We start from the raw sequence: 27,621 nt of genomic DNA, 5'->3' as shown, positions 1-27,621 counted from the left end.
CATTCACAACCACCACTGCTCTGACACTGTAAAACTGAGGATTTTTTCTTTTGCTACGACTTATGAAAAATTAGTATTTCAGCAGCTGCTGAGTCCACAATATTATTTAAAACCATGCAATACTGTGGATCCTGTTTGCTTGTCTGCGCATGCACCGTAAGGAATAACGGAGCTTAAGGTTAGACATACAACTGGCAGTCAGCACTACACTCTCATTCTCCCATGTTGTTAGTACACTTCAGAATAACATCACCCCTCATATCGGTAACTGTGTTTTGTCAAATAATACAGCACAAATAATTCCTATCAGTTAAAATCAGCGTCCTTTCTTAATTAATGCTTATCCCTCTATCATCTACAGATGCCAAAATACATTTACTGCTCTTCTGTGTTGGGCAGGGGAATTGCTAAATTCTTCTTTTCCGAAAGAAAACAGTACCCTGAGATTTTTGGTCAGAGCAGCACACGAGAACTTCAGGTTACAGGTGCCATTAAAGTGAAGCAATACTGAGAGGATGAGAGTTTTAATTTGCTCTACCTAAATGAAGCCTTAGAAGTATATAGAGAGAATGGATACAACAAGCTCTACATTTCTGTTTTTAAATACACCGAAATTACTAAATTTTATTTCAAACTTTTCTCAAAAGAAGCTAGGTATTCATAACATCTATAGAATCAGATATAATTGCAGTTCCTAGCTACAACTGTTTTCTCAACAGAATTTATGGGAGGGGAGAAAAAGTAAACCTGCTAAACTTGTAAATAAAAATAAAAGAAGCTGAACTGATTTGACATCCTTACACCACCAACAACAGATGAAGAAATACCTGTAAGCTGAAACCTAGCATACAAAATCCTACCTGAAAAGATATTTATTTGATAAAGGTTATCAGCAGCAGCAAATCAAGGGCTGAAACAGATTTCTGGCTACTGTAAACTGCAGAAGGACGTTCACGCTTCGAGATATAAAATTACTGAGAACTACATCCTCAATTGATCTATTTGCTAATACAATCAGAATAAAGGATAAACCGGCATTTGCTGTTGGCGACCACACAAGCCCACCCATTGCAAGATGGCCCTGGAAGCAGGCAAGCGTTGCAGTATCAGCTTCTCATTTGTACATGGAGCTAATGTGAAAAGAGCTGCCATTTGAGGGGAGGCAACAGGCAGACTAGAGGAATCCACAAAACCCCAGAAAATCTTTGGAAGCAAAGCTGAGTCAATGCGGTGGTGCATGTAGTGGCTCTGATAATTGTCAAGAATTGTTTTAAAATGAAGATTTTTTAGTTTAGGTCGAGAGACCTGCTTATCTTGGTACCCACGGAGAAGCAAGACAAGAGCTCTGAACTTTAGTCCATTATTCACAGATGACCAACCTCTGGTCATTGGATCTCCAGTTTTATGCAACCTACATGTGTGGGTAGAGTATGTCTTGAAGTATTCAAAACTGAGTTTAAATTTCCATGTAAATACATTCTGCATAGGTATTCTAGTGAAGTTAGATAGTTTAGCTGGTTGAAAACGAGGAAAAAAGCCTGTTGCATCTGTTATGGATATAAACTGCCACTAGGTGATGATAGTCTCATTGACTCCCACACACAGGTGCAAGCTTTCACTGCCCTACTAAATCAGAGTTACAAAAACACAAGCCCACTTACAAATGAATGAAAGAATAACAGTTAGTCCTCTAAACATTAGTGTCATCAACACTTAATAAGCACTCAATTATTCTGAATAGAGACACCCATTAGCTGAGTAACAAGATAACATTAGAATTGACGTACCTTTAGCACCCGTGAGCTTGAAAAGTAACTACCTATTAAATAAAAATGTGGTATGACAAATTTCTAACTTGCCATGTGTTCCATATATATATAGGAAAGTTATTAACATCTTTAGAACTAGATGCAAGATACATAAACTACAAGACAAGCAATTTTAAAGATTATTTCTAAGTAAGACCAGTAAAAGCGTTCAAAGTTTTGACAGAATGACAGTAGCTTTAGTAGGGAGAATTTCAAATGAAAGCAGGTTCACTCCCACATTGAATAACCTTAGACTTCATACGAATTAGGTCCATAGCTTTAATTTGCACATCGCTTTGACTTTATTTGAAATTATGATTAATCAAGCTGAGCTCTTAAAGCAGTCATTAGATTGCTGAATTCTCAACAGTGACATGATCAGATCCTGCACTGTTCCATTTCACTGCAAATCAAAGTCACTTTTACCTGCTCTTATTTCTGCCTCAGTCCTGTAATGTGCAGAGCTATGGGTTTCTCCAAACACACTAAGGAAAATCTTAGCTTTACTGGTATAGAGGTAGCCCAGCAGAAATCAGCAGTACTACTTGAATGGTTAGTATATACTTCGCAGGATCACGTCACTCCCCAGCAACTGTATCATTCTGTATTTCACATAAAAGTCATTTCATCCGCTGTCCATCTGAAAAATACTATCTACCTTACTCTGAACAACAATCAAAGCCTTAACAGAAAAGGCCCCACGGGAGCTTCTACAGGGGAAGTCATAAGCGCTGACAGATCAGACTATACTGAATGAATGGCACTGCAGCCCTTCACACCAGGGCTAACCATTTCCTGATCACCGGAGACATCGAACCACGCAGGCAGCTGTGGCTACGTGCGTGCTTGTCGTCACAGCACAACACTGACAGCTGCTACATAGGATTTTAGAGAAACAGGGACCTTCTTCCAGTGAAATAAGAAAAATTGATTGTCGTGTGTCACAAAACACACTGCCATGTCAAATACGTAATTGCACTATGGTGCAAACCAGCACTAACTGAGCCCCCCAGTAGCTGCAGCAGCGGCTTATCGAAGGAGCTCTTCCCGGGTCCTTGCTGCCAGCGCCCCAGTCCAGACCGGGGCTGACTGCCCTCTATCAGGTACAACAAAAAGCTAAACATATTCATCAGCTGTGGTTTTGCTGAAGAAAGGAAACTAAAGCCTGCTTTATTTCTGCCAGAGGAGGAGGAGGGGGTTGCTGCATGCCTCATGCCACACATGATGCTGGCAGGTCTGTCACCCTTCTGCCATGGGATTGGGACCGTCTGTCTCCTGCAGTCCCAGAGGCACGTACCTGACAGGTAGAGCAGTCCCACTGAATTCAGTGAAACTACTCAGGATCACCAAGATACACACTCAAGGGTCTGCAGGATCATATATAAAAGAATAAAACAAATACAAAGATAAAACAAAACAGCCAAATAATATGTACACAAATTATCAAAAGCACAGAACTTTTGCAGCATCTATAATTATTTCATTTCTTTGAAACAACTTCTACCACCTTTGGCTCCTACATTCAACAAGAAAGACACAAAGACAGAATGAAACTAAGCTGTCCTCTGAGTTCTCAATACAGCAGTGAATTCAATGCAGGTTGACTGACTTCACTGGGACTCTATTCCTGCAAGAGCAGCTACAGGATTAAGTCCTAAAAGAATGGAACAACAAACAGCATGTACAGCTGCTGAAGCACAAACTGCACTCAAGCAATTAATAAATGATACTCTCTTATTTATGATTTTACTAGTAGTTAATTACTTACTCCTAGCTACACACACTGTATCAGCAAAACAAAACAAAATTTGTAGGCTTTACATACTTTATAAGAGCCAGAGATGAAGCAGAAATCTGCTCTACATCATCATATAAAATCTTGTCTTTGCTTCACAAATCTCAGTGCGGTCTGCAGTATTTCTGTGAAAATCAAACAAACAAGCAGCCCCAGAATTTCTTTCTTCTGTCAGAAAAAGCAGCTTTTGTGCCAGAGGCTAAGCTTGCTTCCAGTACACTGGAAGCAAGCAAGAATGACCACACAGCGCTTCAGCATGTGTCTTTTTTGGAGGAAGAGTGTCTGGAGATGGACTGTCATGTCAATAGGGCTGTCTCTATCAGCAAGGGATGTGAGCTCACCTAAGCCCTCGCTCTTCCCCTGAGACCTCACCGTCACCCAGCGTTATGGCCTCATTACATTACATTACCACTTAACAGCTTCCTACTGTGATGGCACCTGAAGGCTGCAATTAGGTTGCTCCATGCTCCAAAGAGTTTTAGGATCAAAAGAGAGCCTGTAGGCTGTAGCCAAAGCACCATACTGCTAAAAGTGTCAGTGCAGGCGCCAGTGAGAAGCTGGTGGTAAGAAAGACCAAACTATTGTATTTTATCCTCTACTAGTAATACAAGGGTAAATATTTAGCTCAAAGATGACCAGAGCTTTGTGTGTCAGAAAAAAAGCTCAGATGAAACCCAGCTTGCCAAAATATTTTCAACACCTTAAATTATCTGCATTCTTGATAAAACATAAAGAAAGAAGGCAATTTAAACATTTCCACATACATTACATATTAATACTATGAAAATCATTACAAACAACATTATAGATAACAACCTCAATACTTTTTTAAATTTAGGACCTTAATAAATATAATGTTCGTGCTCTAAACTGCCCCACAGACCATACACTCAGCTATTTTTTTTCAGAGCACAGCTAACATGTCAAATCACAGAATTAACTGCAGTCATTTGTTAAAATCAAAATACTTCAAAATTAGTGAGATCATATCAAAATTAAAGCTGTGTAAACTAGGATTTACAAGGGCAAAATTTAATTCTGCATCACTGGCATATTGTATACTCAAAATAATATGACTTTAACATCTGCTACCTCCTGGCCTTGCACAGCTAGATTTTGCAGGAATAGAAGCTATAAAACTTTAGAAAGGGAGATTCTTAAGATACTTGAACGGACTCAGATATTTTCTTCCATACTTGAAGTTCTTTGTAAAAAGGAATTATCATGTTCTGACAGAGCAGAATCCCACTGTTCTGACTCCCAGCTTTCATTGGAAATGCCAATCATCTGCAGAAAGTGGCTCTGTAAAAAATGACTTTGTAGGTTTTTGTTTTCAGCCTGCTCTATGAATAAGAGGTTCCTACAACAGTGCTGAATGTCTAGCTGTCTGTCTGAGTCTCATCCCAATAATTTTGGAAACACCAGATTTCAGCCATAACCCAAAGTGAGATATGGGACGCAAAGCCATGAAAACACTGCAAGAGCTCTGAAAAATGATAGAAGTGTAGATTAGAGGATCTGGAGTCTGCTATGAGCTTTTCCAGGTCTATTTAGCCTGTGGCTGGCCTGCTAGCACCTCCAAACCAGCTGCTTCTTCCCGAGCAAATAAAGGGGTCACAGGAGGGAGAAGATGATGAGGGGCAAGGAGAATACGAGGACAAGACAAAACTTTGAATGTGACAATACCATGAAGAGGTTTGCATGGCATGGTAAGTCAAGCAAGGGTCTAGTTCAGGGTAGCTGGAGAAGGGCAGTGAAGACTGCGAGAGAAGAGAGGAAGAAAATTCTAGTTTACTTAAGAAAGACACAGGACTGTCACAACGATGATGGCAGTGAGCCATGGGGAGTCTGGAGTAAGAGTAATGCAATTAGGAGGGCAGGTTCTGGGAGACAGTCTATGGACTGGGAGTATGAGGAATGCAGAAGAAAAATCCATAAAACTGGTCTGTGTCCTGCTGCTCACAGAACCTGTTAATATCTTCCAAGGAGTTATTTAGGAAATATGCTCATTTTCAAAACAAGATTTTATAGCTCAACCTTGGATCTAAAAATCAAAGTGGATTCTCATCATCATCAGTAAAACAGGTTCTTTTGTAAACAAAATTAGGCCCCTGGTTATTCCTATCCATTACGTTTTCTAAAAGATGCCTTCAGAAACACCTCAGCAAGCCCAGTCAACCGCAACCATCTGTGGGAGTGTAACTTGACTTGTCACGGGATCTTAGACGTTTGTTCTGCTCAGAGTCAAGACTCTGGCTCTGCTCCACCACATTGCACAGAGAAACTTGTTACATTGCTAGGAATAAGTTAAACATCTCATGATTGCCAGACCAGAATTTTGAACTATCCTTCCAAATCGGCTCTTATCCCAAGGTCTTACAGGCAATAAGAGCAAAAGGCCTGTAAGTCACTTAGATTGCTGATTTTTCCATTCACCACTTCTTTTTTATTATTATTTGTAATGAATCTTTTCTTTTGAGATGCCCCCCTATATTTTCGAGCATCCTAGTTAATCTACGGGAAATAAACTATGATATTCCATACAGAAAAAGTTACAACTACTTTTCTGGGTTTTTTTTTTTTTTTTTTTTTTTTTTTTTTTTTATATATATAAACTATGAAACCAGAGCATGACAAATAGCTCCCTGAACAGTGGTACCCATGAAACCTGGTGCCTGAGGACTTGCACCTCAGAGCTGGATTCACTGCTGCCTAATAGTCTCTGATCTCTGAAGTTACTTTCATGGCTGGGCATTTATGATCCCATATGAGATTACTTGCTCTCTAATCAAGGAAATGAACTCAAAGGGCAGTTTTCCCTTTGTATTTACAATGGGCATGTACAAGACCTCTCTTCAGCACTCTGTTTTTCCATAGTAGTTCTAACAAATTAATACCTTTGAGATACTATCCATCCAAGTGTGGCCATCACGTTTGCAAGCTATCAATGGAAAGAAACAGACAAAGAGATTTCCAGAATAACTGAAAATGCAAATCTAAGTTTTCAAAAGCCAGAGCTTTAGTTTGCATACCTAAAGCCACATTCAAATTCCTAATTCACTGGGAAGATTTTCAAAACTAATTAAGGAAAGTTTTGTCACAGCAGCACATCTGTAAGATATTCACAGATTCAGTTCAAAGTCTGTAAAGGGATTCAGAGCAGCTATGAATAGCTGCTGCTCACCCGCCAAATCTGGAAGATCTGATTCCACTAAAAAATATGGGTTAGCATAGGTCCTTTACCCACACTGCATACTCCACTTGACAGTGAGGAGGAACTTGAAATGCAAACAATGTAGCAAGAAGGAAGGGTGAAAACATCTCTAGAGCATGCAGTTTATTTCTGAGAAGAAATGCATTTCTTTGGGCTATCTTGGAGTATTTTTCTGATTTATTTTTAAATCACTATGCCATTGTAACCTTTCTTTGAATACCCCGAAGGGTTAACATGTTAATTGAACTAAGGTATTCTGCTCCTTACAATATTAATTAAAATTAAAACCGCAGCTGGTGTTTAACAACAACTCAGTCCCAACAGCAGGTTTTAGTCACTTCACCTAAATCAAACATATCATAAAGTTGGCATGAAAATCATATCGTCTGAATCAAACACATCTGGCGACTGACACACGCTTTTACCTATAATGAAAATAACAAACTACCTCCATTACTTATGCAGATGCACTTTAAATTGTTTGCTACACTGATGTCTTCTACCACTCATATTCGGAAGCTAAAAATCCTAATGAAGATTAACGATTAAGATCAAGAGGGAAGAAATTGCTTTCTTCCTTCTCAACTGGTATTACAAGTACTAATGCTGCTGCCATTCTGTTTTGCACTCAGACGACAAAGAGTAGCTTTTTAATTAAATAGAGTGGAGAACTGGTAAGCTTGGCATCTCGGTGCTGGATTACAAAGCTCTTATGCATGGCAAGTGGTACTTTATAGTAAGACTGTTAGGATATCATTATGCTGTGAGTAGTTCCATTAAAGTCCATGAAATCTCAGTTCAAAGAAAGGTCCTATCCAACTTTTTGTTAATTTGTGATTTATCAGGAGCTGTCACTTGCTACAGAAGATGCCCGCTAAAAGGAAAGGATCTCAGCATGAAACACTCTGGAGCGCTGCCCATGTCAGTGACAGCAATCTCATAGCCAGGATGGATGGACTGGACAGATTCACACTGCTCAGATCTGTCAGAGGCAGAAAGCGATGCTGGAAAACAGCTTCACACCCTTCCTTACTGGAGGGAATACAGCTGGAGCCAACAATGTTGTCAGAAAGAAGAGAAGAAAATAGAACGGCACTGAAGGGGCATCCTGATTGCTAGAACATGTGCTAGGTACTCTTGGGAAATCAAGACATAGAGCTTTTCATCCATACTGAAAGCACGTATAGCTTTCATCAGTTACTACTGATGTCTAAAGTGCACGCATTACACATGCGCATTTCAAAGTCTGGAGGCCCACTTGCCTGTTTCTCTGAGGACCCAAATGGCAAGCGCTTGGTATGTGGTGCACTTCCCACCTCACCCCATGGACAGCAAAGTCAACAGAGAAGAGAGCTTCAGAGTTTTGCATCTCCCTTCTCATCTGGAACACCAGTCTCACCTGAATACTGAACCTCGTATTGGAAACACTGATAGCACTACATCAAAACCAAGGAGTGGTTCCTTATGTTGAGATTAATTAGTTTGTTGGGTATTGCAAGGTGTGCAATTGCACACCTTGAAATATTAGCTCGCAAACTGCATCAAGTCCATGTAAAAGAAGCATACTAGCAAACATCCATTCTGCTTGGACTGGTTCTCTATTCTTATTTAGACAAATATGACTATTCATAAAACAAATCAGTTTGCCTTCTAAAGGCAAACAACTCTAGTATATGTGACTACATTTCTTTTAATGGAACTTTGGCAGCTGCATAAAAATAGTTTTTCTAAGGCTACGCTGTTCTCTCCCTCATCTTCAGATGAGCCTGGAAACATTCCTGTATTATATTATACAGGGGCATGCATGCAGGAAAAGAGAACATTGCTCAGTAAGGCACATAAGCCTAGGAAGTGGAAAGATCATGCACAATCCTTCCCTTGGTTACATACTAGTCTCTCCAGAAAAGTTTTCTTTCCTTCTAGAAAGTCTTTTGTAAAACAGTAACTAATAGGAAAGCACTCATGGTGATAAATGGTAGCATCTTAGTTTCTGGGGAAATTAGAACCCCCCCAACTCTTTTTTTACCTAAACATCCATACCCTGCATCTATTGAAAATATTGAAAATGTGTTTTTTATTATCCTCAGGAACCATTTCTAAGACTGTTTAAAAGGCAATACAATTTTTAAAGCCTCTTTCTTTAAACAGGAACTGTAGAGGTTACCATATCATGGCAGAACAGTCTATAAACACTTTATAACATATTGGAGCACATTTCATTTCAAAAGATGAAATGCCTATCCTATATACATTTAAGGTGATAAGTGTTGAAGATACAAGAAAGAATTATCTTCTGGAGAGATTTATTAGGGGAATGGCTATTTTAGATGTGAATTAAAATGTTAAAAGAGGGAAGTAATCAGATTAAAAGGGTTTGCAGGATGATGGAGCTCACCATCCTAAAGAAAAGAAAGAGCCAGAATTACAGATTTCAAAAGACAAACTTCAACAGTCTTAGGGGAAATACTGTCTAGAGGATAAAGGTCTATTGAGAAGACGACTTAAAGGATAAAAGGCTACAGGAGATCTGGTGATTCCTGAAAGAGAACATATCAAAGACACAGATGCAAACTACCTTAATGTGAAGGAAGTATAAGAAGAAATGATAAGCGACTGTTATAAAGTCAGCAAGAGCTCTTTTGGTGCCTGAAAATCCGAAAGAATAAGAGCATTTTTTTCTAAGTATATCTATAAAGGAGTAGTGCAACCATTTCACCGACACATGGGAGAAAAATCAGAAAGTCAAAAATGAATCCCCCTTGCAACACTAATGAATCTAGCTCTTAGGATTTAAGGTGTTACAGCACAAAGATGTCTGCTTCACGTCTTGACTGAAGTTACTGTTGCCATCACAGGGCTGCCAGAGACACACATGCCTGTATCCCAGCCATTTCCATGCAAAGTCTGATTTCTTGATTTATGTCTAATTTTGTCAGCAGAACATGAAAAATACGACATTGCACTGAGCCCACCAAAATTCAAACTCTAACCCAACAACCTTCGGCATAGGCAGCAGAGCTGCTGCGTGGGGAAATGCACGAGCAGCAACACACAGCTCCCGATGCAGAGGTGGTGGCCAGAAGACGTTCTGCACAAGGCACCTGCAGGCGAAAGCAGCTCCTGGCTCCGGCCTCCCATGGCATCTGGACTGTGAGTTACTGCTACGTGGAGAGGTAGGTCAGGGTGGCCGCGCTGCCGTTGCTCTGCAGCGCCGTGCTCTTCTGAAAGGCTTGATGCCTTGCTATGCCCTTAGCGCATGCTAAGTTTTTAATTTCTGAAAGAGCAGTTGCTAACACTCGCTCCATGAGACCAGCTTTTGGATTGACTGTATGAACTGAGCTTTTAGGCTATACAAGGTCCAACTACTACTAAACTTTTACTGCAGGCTATTCATTCAAATCTCGCAATGCGAAAGACCGACCATCTAACCAGAGCACAGCACGGACCACAGCTCCGTAACACCCATCAGCGTTAACTGCAAAACGCTGCTCCGGGAGGGCAGCCGGGCAAGCCTTCCTCCCGTCACAGCATCCCTGCTGCAAACCTCCCTTCTTTCCCTTTTCCTCCGTCCCTTTAAAATAATCTAAAGGAACAAATAATTCAGTGCAAGTTCCTCTGCTCATAGTCGGTCCTACAGCTGTTGAAAGCACAGTAACAAAGAGAAGGTGATAAAAACACTTCTGCTGTCAGAGAGGCGAGAAATTCTAGCGCTGAAAGACTGTGGCATGACAGTGAGGGAGCCACTGCTCACGTGGTGACGTCTGCGAAGAATCGTGCGAGACGAGCAAACTTCTACCCTTCTTTTTCTGCGCAGTTGTTTCACTAGTGAACGCCATGAAAATACCGAGCAGAACTCATTGCAAAATTTCTATTCTTACTCCTGCTTTTGCCCTTAAAAATGATGGATTCAGGTAGTCTTTACAGTTAGGAGAGGTTTGAAGCTTTAAGGCCATCTCTCTTTGACTTGTTGTAGTAATCATTATTTTGACTTTTTAATATCCTGTTATATTAGATTTTATTGTCAGTCCATGAAAGACATGTATCAGTATCATTAGAGCAAAACAATAGAAATAGAAATACCCCACTAGGCAAAAATATTCCATTACTTTCTTTTGCATTGTTTATCCCTTAAGAGCCAGAGAGGAAAAACAAAATAAGCTGTAGTTGTTATTACTGTAACATAAAGAAATCACACACTTTAACAAATAAGGCTGAAGCTGAGGCTAATGAGATTTAAGGTATGCAGAACGCATACAGCTACTCTATGGATAGCTAGTGAATAACACATTGACAGGGGAAAATATGACTTTTAAAGGTGACTCAATCTGAGATGAGGAGACAGGAGAATGGGTATCACATCTTCAAATTTGAACAAATCCATGTAAATTTTGATGAGCTGTCATAAGAGTTGCCGCTCTTGCTAGATTTTCACCCTCTCAAAGCAAAAAAATCATGTTATTACCTGCACAGATGGTAGGTTTTGCTAACGTCATATCCCTACGCATTTACTTCTCTAAACTGTATGTGCATCCGAATGTTAATGCCTCAACCCCTTTCGGTCACAAAACTTCCCAATAATACGAACAAATGAAGATATACTCTACTATAGGAGTTATAAAAGTAGAATTGAGGAGAGGATGGAATCACAAGTCTTGGTTTTCCACCTATCTCCAATACATGCCACATTTTTAAAACAGCAACTGGAGGGGTGGAATGCAACCTTAATTTTCAGCTACGCTTTCTCATTTTGCCTTCAGAAAAATAGCCTTAGGAAATATTTGCACTTATACGGTTGCCTGCTTGCTCAAATACAGGAGTAATCAGGATCTATTTTAAGCTGCCATTGAATGACATACGCCAACATTCGGAGGAGCTTTCTAAAAAGCTCCAGACTTCATGAAGCCCTTGGCTTCCCAGAGCACCCAGTGGGCCACAGCACCGATGACAATGAACTGAAAAGGTGTCGGATGGGGGATCTACTGCTGCCAGGACTGCAGGGTCTCTCCTGAACAGTGACTGAAAGCAAACAGCTGGCAACCTCTGCCCTGCTGCACAAGAAGAAAACCTTTGCGGCTTTCATCCCTGCTCATTCACTTGCATCTTATGCTCTTTTTTATCCTTTGTTTTTACAGATGAACTTAATTGAGTTATTTAAAAATTGAAACTTTGGCTCACAGGCCTTAAATAATAATCATGATAATTATTTTTTATCGTTCTTATTCATACGTGCCTCCTGCCAACATGCCTGAGGTGCATGTTTCCGCACTACAGAAAATTGTACGAATCGAACATAACAAAATCAAAAAAAAATCCCTGAAATATTTAGAAAGCCATATGTGATATTAACAACAGAAAGGCTGCTCTCAAACACATGGAATTCCAAGGCAAAATCACTGCAAACAGAGAAATTCTTGCAAGTTTCTTGCTACCAAGCTTATCATATCCACTTAGCTAGAGCAGATGAAATCTCTGTTCATTTCCCTCTAGTTGGCATCTTTAAAATGCTTTCCTCATTTTCTTTTAAAATATTTTGAGATTGAATCTATATTGTATGCAACCCAGAAATTCTATCTTTTTTTGATACCTGCAGAGCTATTGTAATATGGTGGTTTCTGGCCGTCGTCTTTAAAGCAGTTAAACTGACAACATGCCATATAAGAGATGAAAAATCCTGACTGCTACACAGAAAGGGAACTGAGACTGGCAGGAAGATAAGCTTGCCAAGATCAAATAAAGCCTGTGGTAGAAAAAGAATTTGGACTCAAGTCTTCCAAGCGTGAGACTATCACTCCAGCTAAGCTGCAGTAAATCTTCAACCGTCACCAAAACCACAGGAAATTTGGGGATTAAAATGTAAATACATCTCTAATCATGAAACAACAGAAACTACTACAACCGCAGATATAACATACTTTCCGATACAAGCCATATGAACAGATGTATTGATAGAGTATGTGAATACAGGTGTATTTAAAACATCCATACTATTTGCCAAAGTTAAGGATCAATTTGATAAGATCTTAAACTCACCTGTATTTGCAAATAGCCTACTTTTCTAATATCCTATTTTTTTCTGCATGATTCTTACTTCTTATCAGACAATCTCTCCTAACCTTGATTTTCAGAATATCTGCGTAGCTACTGAACTGCATGTAGTCTGCTTGTTAACAAGAAATGAAGATGGAAGTTAAGTCACTGCTAATTAAACTCATAATTACAAATGGAAGGTCAGATAGCAGATCCCAGGGCTGTTTGAAAATGTAATAGGAAAAAGAAAGAAAACTCTCATGTAATAATTAAGACCTTATTCGGCAGACCGACCCATTAGAAGACTTCTTATCTGCATACAGTTCTGAAGGCAAATGTTGCAATACTACATGCAAATCATTGGGGTTGAAACAGGTTTGTTAAGGACTGTCACAGGCTCTAAACATTTGCCTGATTTTTATTTGAAAACAAAAATTGAGAATTTTCATTTACGAGGTTAGAAGTTATCCCCTGCCATCTCTGCAACATCTTGCTCCTCTCTTCGTGTCCGGCCTGGAAATCTGCTTAAGGCAACACTGCCTTTTTTGTGAATCTTCCTCAAAGCAGAAATCTTGGAGTCTTGAAGCAGCGATCACTTTATCAGCTTTCTTCCCTTCCGCTCCTCCCTGCTTCCTGCTGTGAGGTGGGGGATGTGCACACAAGGCTGAGACAAAATTTAAAAAATCAAGAATTTGGACAGAGGCTTCAGACAAGCAGTATGAAAAGAGCCAAGGGGTGCAGAAGTACCGCTCCCTAGCATGAGGAAAACGGAGGACAGCCTGGGCAGGTTCACCCTACTTTTCTGCTATCCTTGATCTCCTTAACCAAAGGTTTTGATGCACGTCTCAGACTCCGTGTGCTGATGCTCTCAAGCACGCTGCCCTGGTGGGAAATCCAGGAGGCAGGAGAAAAGGAGGGGTTGGAAAGTCCAAGGAAAAGAGTTTTGTTCTTTCTGACATAGGCATGTTTCTCACAAGGGATCCAGGCACCTCGATAGCACTGCAGAACCCTTTGGGGATTTAGGAAGTCTCTCTTAGGAAATTTAGAAATACAGCTAACATATCAAAGCTATCCTCTGCCATGCCTCCACAGGCAGATCCTGAAACTCATGGCAGGATGGAAAAACCTTGTAAGAATTTAATTGTAAGAACTGCCAATACCAGAATTAAAAAAAATATATATTCCTTCACCAGCAGGCTCTCGTCTGACATGCTAATTTTAAAAATTTGCCTTCCAACAGCTCAACTTTGCTTCAGTGAGTGCCTTGCCAAGGACCTTCTAATAAATATCACTCAGGATTTCTAAGATATGCTTGCTTTGCAGTGGAATTGTGGAGGTAAGTATTACCAAGTTGATTGACATCCAGTTATTCAATCACCCATACGTCTGCTAGTCACAGACCACACATGCCAAATTTGAAGCTGAAACAACTTTTATTAGGTGTTTTAGAGGGAGCTTGGGAAGAAAATCAGGCTTTTAATGAAAGCCTTAACTATGTTGCAGCTACTGCAGCACGATAATACTAGTTTCTCCCCTGCTGGTAATTTAGCATCATCAATACTGAGCACAGAGGACTTTTCTAGGGAGGAAGAGATAACAGCACACATTTACTGAAAGGACGGGGGCTGGTTTCTTAACAACGGAAGCACACACAGATGGACTGGGTAGTTCTCAGCTGGTGAGCAAATTTTCAGCTATAACTCATTGTGCCTCTTCAGGTGGGAAGACAGATTTCAAATAAATATTTCTTCTGGGTCCATGAAAGAGATAATGTTACTCCTCAGTATATTACACTGAAAACAAGCAGGACTGGGAGCAGAAAGACCAGGGTGTGATACTTTCATGAAATACAATTTACTTTCTTGGAAAAATACTCACTCTATATGGGATGCTACAACAATTCAGATGTTTCTCTTAAAGAGTGGGGACATGAAAACATCTTCACCATAGCTTAGAAATGGAAGAAGGCTCATTAAAGGATCTGGATAATCTCTTTCTTTACCTCCATCTCCTGAGGGACTAGCAGCTTTTGACAGGAAGGTTTAGACCAAAAGTAACTCTTAGAGCAGCAGGATCTAAGAAAGACTTCCTAACTTTGTAAAAAAGCCACCAAGACAAGCCAATCCCTTAACTAGCTCAGTCATACCAACTGGTTGTCGAGAGTTTTCTGATAGCTGCTATTGCAAAATTGGGGAATGATCTGGGTGCCTACGCTAAGGCATCTAGGTCCGCTTTAGACACCACGGACAATATGATGGCTGTGGCTAACAGGATCTGTCCCCATGTGGCTGACCAGCCAGACCCCACACAGTGTACCTTATGGCAATTTAAACGACATCAGACATTTCTGGCACCTGAATTACTTTACTGGTGTTTGCAGATCTCTTCCGAGTGCTTTCTGCCTCCTGTAGTCTCACCTCGTACAAGCAGAACGTGATGCTGGGAACCTGGAAGCAGCACTGCCATTAGGTGCAGAAAGGCCGTAGTCACAATCCATCAACCGCCGTCTTTAAAATTAAAGGCAGACTGTGTTCTGAAGTCACCAGACATCGCCAAGCAGCTCCTTTTCCCAACTGATTAGCTTGAGGTTTCTTTCCTCCAAACAAGATTCTTAGTAACATACTTTCATTTTAATAAGTACAAGAATCAAAACCCCTTGCAGATGCTTTAATATCTCAGCTTTAAAGGCCTCATCTAATAATCCAGAGTCCAGTTCTTGAATCTGTACCTTTTCTTGTAGATTCTTCGCTGCACTTCATTCCACTTTTGTCCTTCTCTGAACTTGAGTTTTGGAAGGTGCTCGGTAGACCAAACAGACAATTTTTTTCTACCATGAACGAACTAGAACTTTCAGAAATGGTCGAGAAGGTCATTATTCAAGCTTTCCAGATAATGATTTCTGACTCAGGTTTCAACACCAATGCATTCACTGAGCTTAACCTTATTCCAATAATACAGTATGATGCCTTGCAGCCAAGACTCGCAGATATTCTGAGGTAGTTTCAGTCTATTGAGTTTCTCATCTTATTTCCAGAAATTATTTGGAGTTCTTATTTCTCTTACTGTCAAAAACTGGCCAAAATAATAAACCATTCATCTGAAAAAAGTTTTTGTTTATTATTGTTATATCACACCCATTCAAAGCATTACACTACCTGCAAGTAGGCAGTGACAAGTTAAGCTAGGAATCACGTGAACAAACCAAACACCAAACAAACAGCAGCTCTCTTGAGCTGCTCAGAGGCTGGGCTTATTGAAAGTATTCTCACAGGACATGGATTAGTAAGCAGACAGCAGGTGAAAGAAGTCAAAGGTGCAAGACAAATTGAGTTTGTTACAGGAGCTGTAATTTATCACCACGATATTGCCAACACAGATGTAGAGAGTTATATATAAATTTAATAAAACAACCGCTATATTGCATTCATTATCCTGGAGTCAAATTTCGTTACCTTTTCCTCTTTGAGCAAAACCTTTTTCTGCAAATAATCCCACTGAATCTGGCCATTTGTATTTTAAAAGACTGCCTATATTATCTTACATGCAAATAATGCTATAAACAACAAGGCATAACAAAATATTGAGAACAAAATTACACACTGAAGGTGAGAAGTGAAATGTTATAGGATTCCCTAGAGGTAGCAGTTCCCTCCAGTGTTCAAAAAAGAAATGCATATAGTTGAAGCAGTGCTAGCTCTAGTTAAGCAAAATACAAATAAAGATGAAAGATATCTCTCCCTGAAAAATGCACAATTAAAGTGTCATTGTCCCCTCTGTTCACCTATCAAAACTGTTTAGGAGTTGTAAGAATGAAGGAGAAGAGCAAAGCAGCCACTGAAAATAAGCAGAATATTTTATTAGAGAGTTATCTCCTTCTCACAAGGATGAGTGTTCAAATGGATAATACATTGCTGTGAAATCCAGGTTTCCAGCTTCCTGTTAAGAAGAGACTCTTACCTTATAGGATTATCCATCCTCGATACTGTGAGAAAAGCCGCTAAGTTAGCCGTGTAGGACGAGCACACGATGAGGGTGAAGAGCCACCAACTGCCCATTACAATGCGCATGGCCACAGAATTGACAGTAGACTCACTCCCTGCAAAGGGACAGAGGAAACACAGGTCTCGGGCACGTCCCGGTTTGGTCACCCCTGGGGTGGCCTGCTGCCTTAAGCTTTGTTGGAATAACCCCTCCGCCTTTCTGGTTCCCTTTTAGCCTTCAGGAAGAGACTACCTTTTCAGGGCAGCAAAGCACTCCCTCTGCTAAGGCAGATATTTCACAAAAATTTTCTCCAATCAACCTCTTGCCCTGGATACTGTCCTAGAAACACATTTTTCAAAAAAAAAAAAAAAAAAAAATCCCCTCAATCATTAGTCAGGACCAACCTTTCAGAACATCAATAATATTCTAAATAAAGAAAGTTTAACGGTAAAGCAGTAGTAATGTGCAGGAGTTAAATCATTACAGTGTTCAGAATTTAGCTAATGATCCAGGTTCAGGGGATGTTTTAAATTTTGAAAAAGACACAAAACCGTTCAATAGTTAACTGTGTTACCTGTGCCATATTTACATTTACAAATACTGCAGCATTACTGCCATTAATTGTTATTCTTTCCTACATTTCAAACATTAAGATTTCTCTTTTGACCAAGCTTCAAACATGGTTATGCTTGGACTTTGTTAGAGACCAAACTTTACAGCTGGTACTAGTTACTGTACTGTACATTTAAAGTAATTTTTTTTTAACAGTTGTTTTACTTAAACCCATCAGGGATGCCATCCAAGTAAGATGAAGAGCTAAATGTTCTTTTCTTTTTCTTTCCTTTTTTTTTTTTTTTTTTTTTTTTGGCAGTATTGCAATTGAGTTGAAGCTTTAGAAGCTTGCAACCACACTGTGCAATAAACAAAAAAGGTAGAAAAAAGTTAACAACTAACAAATGCTCCTTATGTTAGCATTCAACTAAACTGCCTTTTAAGAAAACTACTAATACTACAGCTATGGGACGAAAACTATATGGGCAGATTTTGTGAAAAATTATACACAAAAATAATTTTGTCAATGGTTGTGACACATTTGAATTTAAATAGGATCAGTCTTGTGTCTACAGATAGATATCTGAGTGTAAAGTTAGTTACATGGCTATGAATCATTTTGCTATTTGGTTCAAAGAAATATTAATTTAAATATGTGTATATTGACAAAATTAAATTATTGGAAAGGTGCTAGTTTTTGAGTTAGATAATACTTTAATGTTGTTTTAAAGAGCTCTGTGGTTTAACTATCAGGTGATCTTTCTCACAGGTAGAAATGTTTGTAGGAAGCAATGTCATTTTACTAGACTTGCTGACAGAGACAAAAAAACAGAACATAGCCCCCAAAACTTACCTGCTTCTTACCGTTTTTCATCGGCTAGGTTAATAAAACATACTACCTCCCTGTACGAGCCTAGGTTCTCTTTCATCTTGAGAGCGTTCTGGCCAAGCCTAGCCTCTCCCAAACAGCTTTATCCAAGACAGAAAACTTCTGAACGTGGGATTTATAACGGGCTAGGTACCTTGCTGCACAAAGGCGCCGTACACCACCCAAATGGCGCTGTGAAGAGCGGAGGAAGCTGAAGGGCTTGGCTGGGAAGAGTTCTGAGCCCGGATGGCCTGGATCCGGTTCAAGACAAAGATCAAGACACCAACGATAGGGATGGCTGCAGCAATGCAAGCCCACACCGCAAAGTCAAAAGGAGCAAAGAGAGAGAAGATGTTGATTTTTTCTTCGGGCTTTTTGATTAAGATCCCCACCGAATAATCCAAGTAACGCTTGCTGAAGTCCACAACGCTCTCGCGTTCTGGTGTTATCGTGATGGCTGAGATTGCTAGGTCAGCTCTCTGCGAGAGAAACGCAACGGGTCAGATTTCTGCCTTTCATGATGAGTTCTGCCAGTGTGAGCCTTACAGAGGCTTTGTTTCCTTCTTTCTTAAACAAGCGGTTCCATGCATTTCTTTCTCTAGTCTAACATATTTAGCTGAACTAAAATAAAATCAGAATCAGTTTCATCGTTCAGACAGTAATTACTGCACTAGTTCTAAGCAGAATAGTGAAATGTAACTTGTGGAAGTACCGTAAAACAGGAAGGGTCTCACTGACTCCAGACTGGAGCGACTGCAGTTTATCCAGTCTACATGCCTCACTTGTTTTCCAAAGAATGCCTTATACTCCAAGCCGTATTTACCTGGTGCATTGCAAGAAATAAGCAAGAAATGCCATCTACATTTCTTATAGTTGTATCAATGCTTCTTTTACTCTATTGTTATTCCAAGATTACTTTAAAAAAACTATATGCCTTTTCCATGCAACCTTTGCTTAGCTTGTGCATGCATTAGCAGCTTGTGTATAGGTGGTGTCTGCAGCTTTCCGTGGGAGGTTGCCAACTTCCTGTACACATGAAAGGATTTCATATGTCAACAGGGGAAGATTTTATTTGTTTTTTATAATGAATAATGTGCTTGCAAAAACTAATCACTGGAAGAATGCACCAAAGGCAACTAAGCTCTGGAAACTGCTTTGACCTCAGCATTCAAAGTGAATAGGTTTTGCGCTGAGAAGGTCCTTTAAGAATATGCAAACTTAATGAAAGATAAAATCATGTTTATTAAATAAGATTCCCAAATCTTTTGGAGAGCTGCAATTTTCTATCTTAATAAAAGCAGTTCTCTTAAAAGAAAACATATTTTTGTCTCGTATCTCTACGTTTTGTTAGGTTAGGTTAATGAGGTCTGCTTTGAAATCTTTTGGAGTCAGTGGTAAGACTAGTAGCAAAAATACTTTTTTACTTCAAAGAAAATAATTTCCAAAGAAATTTCATAGGATTTTTTTTGCTTGATTTTCAAATCAATGAAATTCAAAAAGTTTATAGCAAGGTAAAATAAGTAGATCATTCTTTATATTTCCCAGCAACAGTGGAGATACTCCATTACTATATGCATGTTTGTTATTGCTTTAATTGCTTTTATTTCCTCCTAAACATCTACTTACCAGTTACTGAGACGCCTACTCACTAGGTAATGAAAAAGCTTTTACTTTCAGTAATAACTCCTCTGCAGAAGAGTAACCTTTTCTACAAAGGGCAACAACATGAAGTATTATTTTTTTTTGATTCTCCTTCTTTGATTAACATTTGTCCCATGTCAGACACTGAGAGCATAAACAAAACACGTTCTAATTTCACTCTCCTGGAGACTGTAAGCTATGGACTCTCCCATTTACTCCAGTGGTGTTCAATTAACTTACTCCCCATTTGCAAGCCTGTAATTAAGTACAGAAATCTGGTCTTCTCTGTTGTAAATGAATAAATAATCTTGAAAGTAATTTAAATTCCAGTCCTTCAAAATACTCCTTTACAGCATATTACTAGACACATTTCCTGTTTTGGAGTCAAACAGTTGGTCATTATCAAATGTATTGCCACAAAGAAGGTGACCCCAAGAAAGTCATACCTACGAAGTAGCAGACACATAAGGATGAAAAATAGTAATAACAGCAAGGAAAATCTGAAGAATATGTATTTCTTTCTCTATGGTCTGCACTCATTCATGCCCTTCCTTTTTATACTGACAGATACATATACACACATGCGCGCTTGCACTCTTAACCTATGCTGGTATCAACTGCGAATAAACAGACAGGAACAACAAACTGTAGTTCTTATCCTATACAGAGGGTCTTAAAGTGCACAGCTGAGACCACACTCAAATCATGGGGAGCTCTTAAGTGTTTTGAACCGAAGCGCTGATCCTAACTCAATCTCCTGGAATGGAGAAAAGGGTGAATTTCAACACCCCTCTCAGAAACCTTTGATGCCCTACTCTGCTTGACAGTATCCTTTTTTATGCAGCTTTTCCTCTGTGTACCTTGTTAATGAGTTCTCCAATCATGCCGTTCCAGGAGCTGTTTTGGAGCTGCTGTCCATATTTACCATCAGGGGCTTGATATATCTCGTACTTGAAGCCCAGATTTTTGGCAAGTGCATCCAGGACATCAATGGAAAATCCTTTATATCGTTTTGGTTGCCCAAGTATGTTCTCCGCCACCATCACAAAAGGTTCTTCCTGAGAACAAAACAATATCGAAGCTGATACCTGAAACAAGTTTGCCAGTGCGTTTGCTTAGTAAAAGTGATGTTTTCTGAGTTAATTCTGGACAACTTAGGATAGACTTTGGAAACACTTGCAACCTCCTCAAGCAACAGCTATAGGCCAGGCAAGATACCACACAGCATCCCAAACAGCACCAGACACCAGTACTGAAGTGCGGCTGCTACTGAGCCTGAGCAGCTGAGGTGCAGCTCCACAGTTCGTGAGAAGAGGCAGACCTTCCAGAGGACAACTCAACCCTCCAGGGTAGCTTCTCACTGTCTGCAGGCTGAATTGCCCTCTGGAAGCACCTGCCTCTTCTCATGGACCACAAAGAGGGCATGGCCACAAGTTAAGCACGTGAGCCCTAGATAGGAATATTACTACTATGCATCTCAGATATATGAGATTTAGAAAGTCATCTTTAAAAATAATGATTAATCTTTTGTCAGGGATATATACTGAAATGAGAGCTAAAAACGCTGCACTTTGTGATTATTTACAATTTGGAAAGAATAGTCCTCAGGGGCACTGGTTCTTGGAGTGTTTTATAAAAGCACATTTTGGGCGCAAACAGCATCCTGGGGTACGCTTCCTGTCGGACGCCAGATTCCTGCTATCCTGCCAGGGAAGGCCAGGGCTGCCGGTTTCACAGCCACTGCACTTGGCCACATCGGCAAAGCGGCGCCGCCGTTCTCTCAGCTTGGCTCCACTCAGCTCCCACGTAAGCCAGGGCATAACCTCACTTGTTACTAGACCGGGGGAAGAAAATCCGGGGGAGAACGGAGCATGGCAGTGCCTTCATGACCTCGTGCCGTACTTCCTATTTGAACCTTGATCCAGTAAAAGAGGGAGAAAAAAAAATCCACGAGAGACACTACAGCCTGTAATCTGCAAACTTACTGTAGTTCAGGTAGAAATGCAGTCAAATCTTAATTTATTCCCAATTTAGCATTTAGCTGATAAGAGCTCTGTTACCACCCAGGACAGTAACAGACAGGACTCCCAATGGTATAATGATTTTCTGGAAAGACTATGTCTTTCTAAAAGACATAGTTTATCTTAACTAGAAGTTATGAGCTTGATGGAGGAAACAGTTAATTAAATTTTACAGCCCGCAGTGTACAAGAGCCAAGATTAGATTATCATAATTGGTCCATCTGATCTTAAAATCCATGAAACACTAGAAATTGCATATCTGAGAGCAGTGTATCTGAAATTTGTCCCACTCGTGCCTAGCGCTGGTTTGATGCCCAGAACAAATTTTCACACAGAAAAAAAGCATAAGCAAACATACAGAGGCTCGCCACCTCTGAGTGTCAGCAGATTCACGCAAACTAATAAAAGGCTATCAGCTATCTTCCTTGCTTAGGTAACTGATCACCCGAAAGTGCAGAACTGAAAATGATACGGAAAAATACTACGGGAAGTGCCCCAAATATTTAAGCATATCCTTTTCATTCTGAGCATTTTGTTTCCTGAACTCAGATAGGATCATACCAAGACAGTCACCACTTTCAGCGTCAATCCTTGCAAGTCGCTGCCCAGGCGTCGTTCTTGCAGGCTGCCGTTCAGTCCTTTTTCAGAGTCCCACGTTGCCAACTAGAACAGAAAGCACAGTGTGTCTGAAGGGCTGCTAGGCAAAAATCCTTTAATATTTACATAAACATTTAACAGTAGCTTGAGACTAAATCCAGTATTTACATAGAAATGATAAAAAAGTGCTTTTTTTTTTTTAAAACACAGAATCAGAGATTCAGAGGACAGATGTAAACAAGTACTTTGCCTGAATGAATGTGCATCAATGCCTGTCACATAACCACTCCATTATCTGCAGTATTTGTCACGTTATTTCACTCAGATCACTTTGATATGACTTTTCTCTCTGGTAAGTTTATACTGCCTGACAGCCCTCTGATTATCCGTGGTCTCACTATCCTGTATTTCCCTCTCTGATCCCCTTCTACTTTTTCAAATCATTCCCTACTGCTTAACAAAGACCAACCTTTTCTCCGGCTGCACGACGTTCTCGCTCCTGACAGTTATAAATCCTTGACACAGATTCTTTGGTATCAAATTGTCTCCTCCTCTATCTTGGACTTCTTTCAGATTTTATCTTAAGTCCTATTTTCTCTCTTTGGCCTACTTCTGCCTCGTCAGTAAAATGACAACAGCCCTTCCTCTCAGACTCCAAGGCTCCCAATGATCAAGTATCTCATAACCTCTGCCACTGCTAGATGCACCTGCTAGTTGCAGCCTGATACATATTTTCATAACACCTCCATGACACATTATGTCTAAATATTTTGTTTTTCAATTAAATGCATCCCTTCAAAATTGATTTTACTACATTTTCTGAAAGGAAGCTCAACAAAGAAGTGACTTCTGGATTATTCAAATTGAATACGCTCTGCAGCAGCAGCAGTTGGACACTCCTTTTGCCTTCAAACAGAATCCATGGTGTCATTTTTTCTGAAGAGTCATAAATAGTATTGAGTAAAAAATGTTTTTTTTTTCTTTTTTTTCCCCAGCTCTGCTCTCAAACACCAATACTACACTTACATCTGTGGAGCAGTGATGTTAGCTGAAGGCATGCCCCTTAGAAAGCAAATACAGCCCAAGATCTGTGAAATACGGCTTCTTCCTGCTAGAAGCTAATTTCCATGTAACAAGTCAAAATCTTCTTGGAAAGAAGTTATTTCACTGAAAATGCCTATGGCTAAATGTCCTACATGATTTACTCCTATGACTTCAGTTTTATCCTAAAGCCTCAAAAGTCAGAACAACAAATAAAATGTGATGGGAGAGATCTGAATGGTTTTATTTTTGCTTTGTTTCACTAAACCAATAAACAGGGAACTAGAACAGGAAAAATCAGTGAATATTCAGACAAGACAACTATCACAGAGGTAAAACAGATCAAAATTATTCTATAGCCACTGTAAATCTTCAAATCTTCAAAGCTGAGACACAGGTAAGGATAGAATTAAGCTACATCTGTTTTAATCCAGTTGTCCTGGAAGACAGGGGAATGACAGAGTAGTATTAAGCTTTCTAATGAAACTCCTAAAAGCAAAAGTTTCCAGATATAAACTATAAACCAGATATGAACAGATACTCTCACCCTGGGAGGTCAGTTTGGAGTGGCAAATAACTCTCTGTACATAAATGTGTTTGCAGTAATATCAGACAGATACATACAGCCAAGCTATTTTTTTTTAAACCAAAATTAGATGCTTAGTCTGAATACGTCCAAATTGTTCTTAGGTTTTGCTGTTGCTAAAAAAAATTGACCAATTCTTCAGCTGACATAAATCAATATGGTTCAACAGATGTCAAAGACTGACTAGGTGTGTGCAGTATGTATTGTGTCTGGAAGTGCTGAAGAACACTACACTATCTAAGCTTCTTCCAGCTCTCCTGCTTGAAAATGCAGTAAGTGTATGATAAAGATATATATGTAATTCGCGCCAGAATGGCTTGCACTAGCTACAGATGTGATTATATCTATTCAAAAAAAAGGAAATGAAACATCTGTTTATTACTTCATCACCTCTGGACTGACATTTCACTTTCTTCTCCCACTCCTTTTCCCCTTCAACAACTCTACTTGGTTTCATATCAAGACTTTAAACTTTTGAATAACTTACATTTTGCATTTCATGCCAAAAATGGGAATTCCTTAAAGGACCTGAAAATTTTGTTCAAAAGGAGAAAAACAAAGATTCTTTCTATGCAGGAGGGCTAGGTGTGAGGAGGAGGAGGGAGCATATTTCACTTCAACACTGAACTCCATCGCACTCTGCATGGAGACATAATTTGTTCAGTCTCTCAAACGCAAATGATGCAGATAAAGTTGACAAATGGAACATGTGGAAAATCTTTTCCAGAAGGGATATTTTCTTTGAATCTTTGTGCTTCAGGATATTTCATGTGTTCAGAAGTGCGCCAGTTTTGACTTCCACTTCTTGCAGACATAATTTTGTTTATAGGACTGATGCATTTACAGATACACGCACCAATTTGTGACAGCTGACCTGTCAAGATCAGTGTGTGAGAAACTAATTTCCAGCACTGTTAAGCAAAACGAGTGCTGCTGGTACTTGATAAGACTGTTAAGAGTTTCATTCTTTGCAGAAATATGCTCCAGGTTCCCACCAGAACTCGAAGCCAAAGGTTACACAACAGTCATACATCAGCTGATGGGAGACACAGGGCTTCTAAATCTGATTATGGCAAACTGCTACTTGCAGGATCAGCGCTTGTAGGATATATTTCATAAATCATGGTCCTTGGAAAATATATCTTTAATGGCAGTCTATGGGGGGGGGGTTTATATTCAAGTTATGGGGTTCAGGTTTTGAAAAAAAGCTACTTTAATACAGCTTTTCAACTTAAACCTACCTAGCGCCTCTTTCTGAAACAGCCATATTATTGGCAATCCTATAGCTCTAGCTATGAAACAGATACTCCATCATCCTCTACAGACAAACCAGAGGAAACAGCTGTGAAATCCAGACAGAAAGGTAATTTCTTGGAAAATTCTGACTCAAGACATGCTTCTGATCTTCATCAATATTTACAGCATTTTGCAACCAGAACGGCATGAAAAAGTTTGGAAACAGAAAGTGGCAATTTTAACACCGTTTGCAACCTATACAAACAGTATCTCGCTCCAAACACACATCCTTAACACACAAGCAAAACAGTTACATGGCTATCCAATCTGGGAATGCCTTATCCATCTGGGATGCCTTATGTCACCTGCTGTGATTTTCTCCTGAAAAAAATGCTGAAATCTATCAGGACCTTCAAAGAAAACTTGAGGCCAGTGCAACTTCAGGCTCTCTGAGCTACCATCAGCAAGGCAAAACCAAATCCTGCAAAGAGGTTTCATGACTGTTACTGATGCGGCTCCTGGCTGCCCCACGTGTTACTCAAAGAATTCAGTTCCTCAAGGGAGATCGCACCGATGGGTCATCGCGAACCCACATGTATTTATTACACACCTGTTTATGCACAAAGCATGTGTTTGCAGGCTGCACAATAATCACATATTCCTTGAATCAGGAACTTGTATTTAGTCCTCCTATCTCCCCAGTGAATGCTGGCATCACTGGACTACATGCAGGGTCTATCTCAGCCTTAAACAAATGAGGATGAGGATGAAAATTATCCCAAACATAAAGTACTTACAGCTGAAAGCTGACATTAGCATAAAAAGTGAATATTTAAAGTTTACACTACAACAGTGAATATTTATATCTACATTTTTTAAGTTTATGATGAAGCACTAACTGTCAAAATAATGCATGCCACTGCTATCTAACTCCATTTTATGTATGACATCATCTTATACATGATCTGATTTTCAGGGAAAACGTGGTTCACTTAGGTAATAAAACAGGATAATATTTTAGTAGACATATAGTAATGTTTGAAAGGGCTACAATCAATCTAGAGCATGCCTTTTTTTACCTTACCAAAAACTGAAAATTTTTATTTGGTGCTTCTTTGGAGGTAAGATTATACTATCCATGTAAATTAAATTTAGGAACCCCCTGCCTTGAAATCTGGAGAATTTCTGACCGCGTGACGGAAGAGCCAGAGGGAGCGAGGCAGCTGGTTCTCGTGACGTGAGACAGGGACACCTCTGCCAACCCAAGGGACACTTCCTTGAATGTGCAAGCTGTTCTGCACATGGAGTCAAATAAGTCAATCTATGCCACTCACAAGCAACCTGGCAATGCTTTTAGATTAAAATTGAACTGAAATGGATTTAATTGCAATGACTGTTTGTGTTTTAAACTTTAAGTCAACGTAATGTATATCAAATACAATGTACTTGTACCACGTACACATAGGTTGTATGTTGGGCCTGCTGATTCCCTTTGTCAGTCTTGCAGCAAACAACTAAACACTTATGAAACGTTTAACACTATAAATGGGGATCTTAAAGAAATATGCTTATTGAAACTCCCCTGCCCAAGAAAATTAAGGTTTAGAGGAGACAAATATGAAATATAACAGTATTAAATTAAATAAAATGGAGCAAATCGAACATTCCTATGTTGCAATTCTTAAAAGGAGTAAAAAACCCTCCATTTAAATACTAAAGCAAATATTTAAAGATAATACCAGTTTTTTTTTTTTTTTTTTTTTTTTTTAAGGCAGTATACTGATCATTTAGAGAATTCGCTATCACTCAAAATCATTTACAGCAAGGTATTGGTAGGATCCACCAACAGACTGAATTGTATGTCCTTTTATAAGGAACTGTCAGGACTCATCGGAACAGCCTTTCCTTTCGTTATGACTGGAGTTGCTTTGACGGCATCAGAAAACTTTTCATCTGAATATGGATCACAATTAAGCAGAATTAAAAAAAAATATTTTTGAACGATGTATTTGCATAGTTAATCCATAATTACACAAAACAGGATTAGGAACATTAAAAGGTATTGATTTTCATACTTGTAAACAAATCCGAGCCCTGACTGACACGATTTTTTTCTGTAACAGCTGCATGATTAGCAGCAACACTCTGAAATCTCTGCTCTGGAACATGATGTTACAGCACTCACTGCGGACAATATACCGGACAAGATCACCAGCTGAGCTGATTTAAGCTAGTTGTCTGCGTTCCAGCATAA

At 39.5% G+C, this 27,621-nt stretch overlaps 1 protein-coding gene across 3 annotated transcripts in view; it reads right to left on the bottom strand.

Annotated features, from left to right (window-relative positions):
* The window catches only part of GRID1 (glutamate ionotropic receptor delta type subunit 1), a 493,423-nt gene that overhangs the window by 32,164 nt on the left and 433,638 nt on the right, over positions 1–27,621 (bottom strand). For all 3 annotated transcript variants that reach the window (XM_062580143.1, XM_062580144.1, XM_062580145.1), the window contains exons 9-12: positions 22,469–22,570; positions 20,747–20,944; positions 18,400–18,724; positions 16,802–16,940 (exon numbers count right to left, since the gene is read on the bottom strand). In XM_062580143.1, coding sequence (XP_062436127.1) covers positions 16,802–16,940; positions 18,400–18,724; positions 20,747–20,944; positions 22,469–22,570 — 764 coding nt within the window. The remainder of the gene's footprint in view (positions 1–16,801; positions 16,941–18,399; positions 18,725–20,746; positions 20,945–22,468; positions 22,571–27,621) is intronic.

This window comes from Rhea pennata, chromosome 7 (genome assembly GCF_028389875.1).
Source record: "Rhea pennata isolate bPtePen1 chromosome 7, bPtePen1.pri, whole genome shotgun sequence".
Taxonomy (NCBI): domain Eukaryota; kingdom Metazoa; phylum Chordata; class Aves; order Rheiformes; family Rheidae; genus Rhea; species Rhea pennata.
The sequence above is the reverse complement of the archived record's forward strand: the minus strand, read 5'-3'. Positions and strand labels throughout refer to the sequence as shown.